The sequence below is a fragment of the Miniopterus schreibersii genome (genome assembly GCF_964146895.1).
Source record: "Miniopterus schreibersii genome assembly, chromosome: 9".
NCBI classification, from domain to species: Eukaryota; Metazoa; Chordata; class Mammalia; order Chiroptera; family Miniopteridae; genus Miniopterus; species Miniopterus schreibersii.
In genome coordinates, this window is record NC_138118.1 from 72,508,378 (window position 1) to 72,515,999 (window position 7,622).

A 7,622-nucleotide genomic window follows, 5' to 3' on the forward strand; every position below is an offset into this window, starting at 1 on the left:
TAACAGAAAGGAAGGTCAGGGGGAAGAAAGGGCCACAATCTTAAGCAATTCTGAGATTTAAAACTAAGAGTTGTTTTTTTAAACTAAGTTTTTTTTTTAGCAAAATCCTATGTGCTGAGATTCATGATGTTGAAGCAATTATATTAAGTGCTTACCAAAATTGGTTTCCTGCAGCTAGCTCTCAAAAGTTCCACTTTAAAATCCCCTTATGCAATAGGCTTCCATAATAGTCTCCTACGTCTCCATGGAAAAGGTAACAAAGCTTGGGAAATAGGTTTAAATAGCTAAGGTTTTACATTAGAAATAAGGAAGAACTTTCTGGTAATGACAACCCCAGTCACCTGAAATGACATTCATGATCACTCTCTACTTAAACACTGGACGTTTAAAAACATTCAAACAATGTCATATCTTATTCCAGGCCTACTTTCCTACATTAATTACAATTCCCAACACTAAGTAAATCTATTTTGTTAGACTTACGGAAAAAGCTAAATATAAATAGGGTTCAAATACAGGTAAAGCTCCCAGGAAACCAGGATCTAGAACTGAAAACTAGTTCCCATTATTTATTAACCACCTTTTCTTCTATTAGAAAACAGAAAGTGCTACTATTCTGTGTAGCTCTCAATGGGCCTTGCCCAGCCAGCTCTACTTTCCAACTACCACCGAGGGAAACTTTAGACTCACATTAACTCACAAATAAATCAGATATACACTCCCTGAAGTCATTCCCATCAACTTCCAACAGAGCCATAGAACCCCTTTCTTTCACTCAGAACTGTACTCCAATTCAGTGCAGGAAGTAAAGGTCCAGTTGGTCACAAACTGAGAGCTGTTTCTATTTTCACTACCTCAGAACATCCCAAGGAAGTTATTAATTCAATGCACAGGGAAACTGGAATCCATGTGTTAAGAAATTCTCCAACTTTTTAAGGTAGCATTGAGGCACAAATATAGATTCCCTGTTTTGAAAAAGTACTAAAAGGCTAAATTTTTACCTAACAGTCCTACTGTGTTCAATTCAAAAAGGACTCAACACAAAACATTGTTAAAAACATTTATTTTGATAGTCTACCATAAATAAATCAGTAGAGGTTCCACTCTGCGATAGTTGCATCTGAGACGAGACCTGTGCCATTCATTTGGTGAACGTTGGAACGATGTCCCATCTGTTATCCCAGCCGAGCGCACACCTTCCATGTTGCTACTGTCCATTGACTGCTTCCAAATCCCGATGACCAAACAGTCCTTTATCCCCAAAGTAAGCTAAAATGTTTGTGAAGAGGAGAAATAAATTAAACCCCAAAGTAAAACTTCTTACATAGTTCAAGAACTAGAAGATTTTATACATTCACATCTGTTTTTACTCATTTACCAAATTCAGAGTTACTAGAAGATAAGGATCAATCTCACTGAGGGGAAAAAATCAAATATAGAAACCTGTATTTAAAGAGATACAATTTTATTAGTTTTGAGTGTGGTTACCTGTTACATAAACAAAAAGGAATATGTAAGTCGAGGTCAATAAAAGATAAATGATAATGATTTTCATTAACATGAAGGACTGATGAACCCAGAAAAAAAAGCTATATTACTAGATGCAACATCAGTAAAATTAAGAATAACATTTACTGGGTGCTTTCTACAGGTCAGATGCTGTACACAAAGTTCACAACTCCTAATTATGATCCCTATTTTAAAGATGTTGAGACCAAGGCTTTGAAATGGTTACATATTGTAAGTGTCAGAGTGGGATGTGACCCAGGTGCTCTTAACCCTTAGTCCATACACATCCCAAGAGCAATCAGCCTTCATTTCTGCCTCAACAAATTCTTACCCCAAACACTCCAGCCACTAACTTGCCCAAACTCCTGAATCATCTGCTAACTAAGCAAACAGGACCCAGGAAGGAGACAAGAGATATTTTATTTTTAAATCCTGTTGATTAAAAATGTGATTTCTAGTAATATGGCAATAAAATTGCATTACAAAATGACAATTCGAGAATTCTGTAGTTTATTTTTACAGAGTATTTTCCCTTTGCCTGAGAAAAAAACCAATATGCATCTATTTCCAATTTTCAAAAGTGTATTAAAATCTCCCATGAGACCCCAAGTATTTCTGAATACAGTTAAGATACGAAAATAAATTATTCATCCATTAAGATCTCCTCCTCAACAGAAATGAGCATCCAAAATCAAGAGAAAGAAAATCTTCTTTGGCCTTATGCAAGTAATGGGAACAGCGATTCTCTTGGTTAACTTTAGTGTTGATAGATGATTTTGCCTAAATGATGTTTTACTAAGATATTGCCCTTACTCATTCACATGGCATTTTAAATAAGGCAGTATCACCCAACATTTGCTGACCACGTACAATGCACCATCCTGGGTGAGAGGACACGAAAATAATGTGGTCCTGCCTGGTCAGGTGTGGCTTAGTAGTTAAGCATGGACCCATGAACCAGGAGGTCATGGCTCGATTCCCAGCATGGGGCGTACAGGAGGCAGACAATCTCTCATCATTGATGTTACTATATCTCCCTCTCCCTTCCTCTCTCTGAAATCAATAAAAATATATTTTTTTAAAAAAAGAAAATGAATGGGGTCCTAATCCCAAGGAACCCAACTACGTAGCAAAGGAAAAACCAGTAAATCATGAACTAATTATTACATAAGTATTATATAAATTCATACATAAAAAACAAACTTTATATTAATGAACAATAAATTTTACACTAATAAAAACCCCAGCAGATATCATCGTTTCTTTCAGGGTACAAACTAAGCAACTCAGGAAGACCTCTGTAGTCAGTTTCCCCAGCACAAACAGCACAGTACATGAAATGCTTTAACTGTGTAACCCTTTTTAGGCACTCAGCCAGCTCTTTCCTAAACACAAATACGCCTGGAAGGAAACCAGCAGATGCCTTTAATGACAGAAAAGGGAGTCAGCACCAGAAAGGAGCAATGAGAAGACACTAAGGTGAGGAAATGAAAAAGCAGGGGGTGGTTGCTCCACCTGGTCTGCAACTAGGGTCAACTCCTGGTGGGATAAATGAAGCCAAAAAGTAAACAGAAGGGCACATTCTATCCCCACCCCTGCATCCTGGATCACCTGGGCCACAAAAAAAGCCATTTCCCAGCATGCAGGTCCAGTCTAAAAATCGTACCACAAGATGTAATATTAGAGATTCCTGTCCAAAAGCCCACCAAGAAGTCAGGGTCATCTGGCTGATTAATTCAACACTTGTTGGCAGCTACTTTAGGTGCTTACAAAACAAAATATAATGTAAGCACACAACAAGCATAAGGCAGAGAATGACAGAAAAGAATACTATGGGAACACAAAAACAGAGCGGTTTCAGCTGGGAAAAGGGGGAAATGACGCAGAGAAGAGGTGACATCTGAGATTGGGCTTTTCGAGAAGTAGGCTTTCATTACATGGAAACTGAGGGGAAGGAGCATTCCAGGCTGAGGGAACACAGGCATATGGATGAAGACATGAAAACACACAGCTCATTCTGGGACTGGCAAAGAGCATCTCGCAGCTAGAGCATAGTTTCCACAGGAGAAAGAAATGAAGTAAAGGCGATCACATAACAAAGATGAAAAATTACTATTAACAGTTTACTGCTCACATGTTACTTGCCAAGTACTGTTAATACTTTACATACAGCATTCTTAATCAATCTTCATGACAATCATATGAAGTGGTATTACACCCGACTTATAAAGAAGAAACTTTGGCTTGGAAAGGTTAATAGTCTCTTGGAGAAGGATATCTGATGTCAACTGCCAGTGCCTGGAAAACGTTCATAGTTTGACCAGGTCACCCACATCTGATAATGTTTCCCTAAGGAAACAACCGGTCTAAGGTCAATCAGCTAGTAAATAGCAGATACATTACCTCAAGTCCCCATTTAACAAAAAAGGAAATCAGCACTTCAAAGAGTAAAGGCTAAGGAAAAAGGAACGTAGTGGTGATCTCTGAAAGTGGTTTTAACAAGCCAATCACAGGAAGGTTAACCATACAAGTTAGAGGGAGAGAGGGAAATGACGGGAAAAAAAGCACTGAGTGAAGACCATTTATTAAAGCACTTTATTAGCGAAAAGAATAACTGCAGAAATGGGCAAGTTGGAGGTACATATGGTGATAACCTCAGGGAAAAAACCCTTTCCTCTTAGAAAAGAGGCTGGCGCCCGGCCAGGCGTGGCTCAGCGGTTAAGCGTCGACCTAGGATCCAGGCGATCAGGGTTCGATTCCCGGTCAGGGCACATGCCCGGGTTGCGGGCTGCAGCCGATCAGTGACTCTCTCATCATTGATGTTTCTAGCTCTCTCTCTCCCTCTCCTTTCCTCTCTCTGAAATCAATAAAGATATATTTAAAAAATAAAAAAAAATTTTAAAAAGAAAGAAAGAAAGAAAAGAGGCTGGCAAGGCAGAGGGGGTGAAGGAAATTCCTATCAGATGGCATTGTGCTAAGTACAGTAAGAGGTAAGATTATCTGGGGGTGGCCATGTGACCCAGCAGAAAGAGAGCAGGCTTTGGAGACAGACATACTCCACCACCTACCGACTGTGACCTGCTGTGACCAAAGGACTGAAGTGACAATTAGAAATATTGTATATAAAGTACATGAAACATTGTTAAGTGACAGTAGTAATATTGCTATTATTATTTTCTGCCCATTCTAGAAAAAATGGCTTCAGTTTGAATAAACTGAAGACCTAGAATAGCTGGTGAGAAGTCTTTAGGGCAATCCACAAGAAATGTCTGTAAAATAGGGGGTCAAGCTGAAATCCCACTGCAGCTGTGCAGGGGCCCTGGCCATCAGAGTGCCAAGAGTATCAGTCCCTTCTGCAGAGCAAACCCGCCTGATCTCGATTCTGCCTTTATATATACATATGTGCACACATGCATAGGAATAGTTTTCGTAAGTATACACATATACGTATGTGTCAGTATATAAATATGTATACTCTGTGTGTAGTTTTCACAAGTGCTTATCAAACACTGGCAAGATTGTTTCTGAGAGAGAAATGTGACAATGCATTTTCAGAGCCATAAGTGTTCATACCTTTGACTTATTAATCCCATGAGAATTTATCATAAGGAAATAAATCAAAACCTATAAAATCTATGTGCATAAAAATGTTCATTACATTGTTATGTAAAATATTGAAGAACAGAAAAATCTAAGTCATCAACAACTGGAAAATATATGGGATATCAACTCAAATTTTAGGTGAAGAAAATAAAGCCCTATGTACTTTTTTTTTTAATTCTCACCGGAGGATATTTTTTCCATTGCTTTTCAGAGACAGTGGAAGAGAGAGAGAAAGAAAAACATCACTGTGAGAAAGATGCATCAACTGGTTGTCTCCGCGGGACACACCCTGACCGAGGCTGGGGATCAAGCCTGCAACCAAGGTACGTGCTCTTGACCGGAATCAAACCTGAGACACTCAGTCCACAGGCCGACGCTCCAACCACTGAGCCAACCCTGCTAGGACAAAATCCTATGTACTCTTATTAGAATGATATAAAAAATATTTATCTGAATAAGATTACGACGGAAATATGGAAAATTAAAAAGTTTACCTTTTAAAGTGGTAGGATGATAAATTAGTTCTTTTTTAAAAAAAAATGCTTCACCACGGTTATGACATGATACAGTAAATAAAAACTAGGAAGGGGAGAGAGAGTACTTACCTGCTAACATAAGCTAAATTGGTCTGAAAACTGCTGCAGTTTTCCAACAGCCCCAAACTATAGTGACTAGCAAAGCTCCACTACAACGCCTACCACTGCTACTCTTTTGCTTCCCAGCGACCCAGTACTAATATATGAACATTTGCCCTGAAATGTTTATTTGTAAGAACAGTACCTCAAAACAGTTGGTTCAGGCATTCCAGGATCGGCACCCCTCTTAAATCCTGGGAGACAGGAGGAGGGAGAAGAGAAAAAGAGAATAAATACTAATTAAAACCCCAGCAGACAAAAAATTTGCAATCAAGACCTTCTTTTTCAATAACCTAGGGTAGCTGGGATGATATCCCCATCTACCAGCTTCATCTCAATTTGCCTCTGCTATAGAAGGTCCAGTCTTCATTAGAGATGAGATTATGTCCAGGACCAATCAGTAAGGAAGACAAACTACGTTCTTCCTCCTATATGCATAACTGAGCACAGCAGCCCTTAGCATGTCCTATTTTTCATTAGTCATTTCCCAGAAAAACGATATCACAACTACCAAATCACACTGAAGGAAGGACTACAAAGAGCAAAAAGATTTTTTTTAACAGCAGGCTGTCAACTATTTACTCTAATCCTTGATACTTATACAAAGTCACTAAAATCTGGGAAAGTAAGGCTTTTTTTAAATTAAAAAAAAAAAAAATGTATTCAAAATAAGGGAGGAAAAATATCTTTAAGTCCTGAATACTTAAGTTTCCAGATTATGCACTGGCTTGCAGTTAATGGGGAAATGGGAGCCACAGCTGCCTAAAAAATGTCCAGCACAATCAAAGGCTAAGCGTGTACTTTCTCTTAGGCAATGCACGACATCTAAAACAAAAAGGAAGCAGCACCTCGTTAAAATCATAGAATTTTAAAGTGTGAAACCGAGTTTTAGAAAATGTCAAACTTAATGCTCAAACGGACAGCGCTTGGGGCTCTTTCCTTCCCACTACATTGCCTGAGTCCCGCAATATGATCAAAGAGAAAAAACTACCCAAGGCTAGAAACAGGATCAAGTCCCAGTGTGCAGCCCTAGGTGAAAATAATTGCCTGAGGGCTTAGCAAATCTCTGCAGTACAGCATAAAGGTTAAGAGTATGGGTCTTGCTGTCCCATTGCTTGAGTTCATAGCTCGCTCGCTGAACAGCTGTGTGGCCAAAAGGCAAAGGAACAAAACTTCTCTGCCTCGGCTTCCTCACCTGTAGAATGGGTTCTGTCCTAAAAACCACCCCCGCCCATCGTCATACAGGTCAGAAAGCACAGGCAGCCAACAACTACTGTTGTAATCCTGCTTCAAGGCTGTGCCGTATCCCCGTCGACAGGCCTCCTTGCAGCCAGGCCCACCCGGGGAGGCGAGGGCACCGCCCCGAAAGCCCACCTTGGCGCCAAAGAGTGAAATGTGTCGCCTTCACAGGCATCAGGTACTCTAACTCTCCCAACCATCCTGCAAAGTATGTCACCTCCATTTTACTGACCTAAAAACTGAATGGGAGGGATTACATGAGTGGTTACAGGCCATAAAAATACTAAAAGGTAGGAACAGGAACTTGAACTCAAGGTGGCCCGGCCCCGCTTGGCCCCGGCGGCCTCACAGGACCCGCCGCGCGGGGTCACGTTTCTCTCTCCCGCCCTGGAAGCCAAAAATGGAGTCGCAGCCTCCGCGCCCGCTTCCCTCCCGTCTCCTCAAGGCTCTTCTCCCACTGACCCAGGTAAATCACGAGCGGGATAAAGCCCCAGCGGATGGCAAACTGGCCGCCCTTGAAGAGCTGCTGCAGCCTCTGCTTGGCCTCTTTGCTCAGCTTCACCATGGTGACGGCGCAGGCGGCACGGCGACGACCCGCAGCAGGCACCGAGCCGAGAATCCGAAAAAGGAAAGGAG

The 7,622-nt window shown here is 40.7% G+C and overlaps 1 protein-coding gene across 1 annotated transcript; it reads right to left on the bottom strand.

The window, feature by feature from the left end:
* Positions 1-1,046: 1,046 nt before the first annotated feature.
* TOMM7 (translocase of outer mitochondrial membrane 7) lies at positions 1,047-7,622 on the bottom strand. Its single transcript, XM_081147683.1, has 3 exons — positions 7,449-7,622; positions 5,893-5,941; positions 1,047-1,269 (listed from the first exon to the last, which is right to left on the bottom strand). Exons 1-3 carry the CDS (start codon positions 7,549-7,551, stop codon positions 1,254-1,256), a joined length of 168 nt encoding a protein of 55 aa, XP_081003809.1. The 5' UTR covers positions 7,552-7,622; the 3' UTR covers positions 1,047-1,253.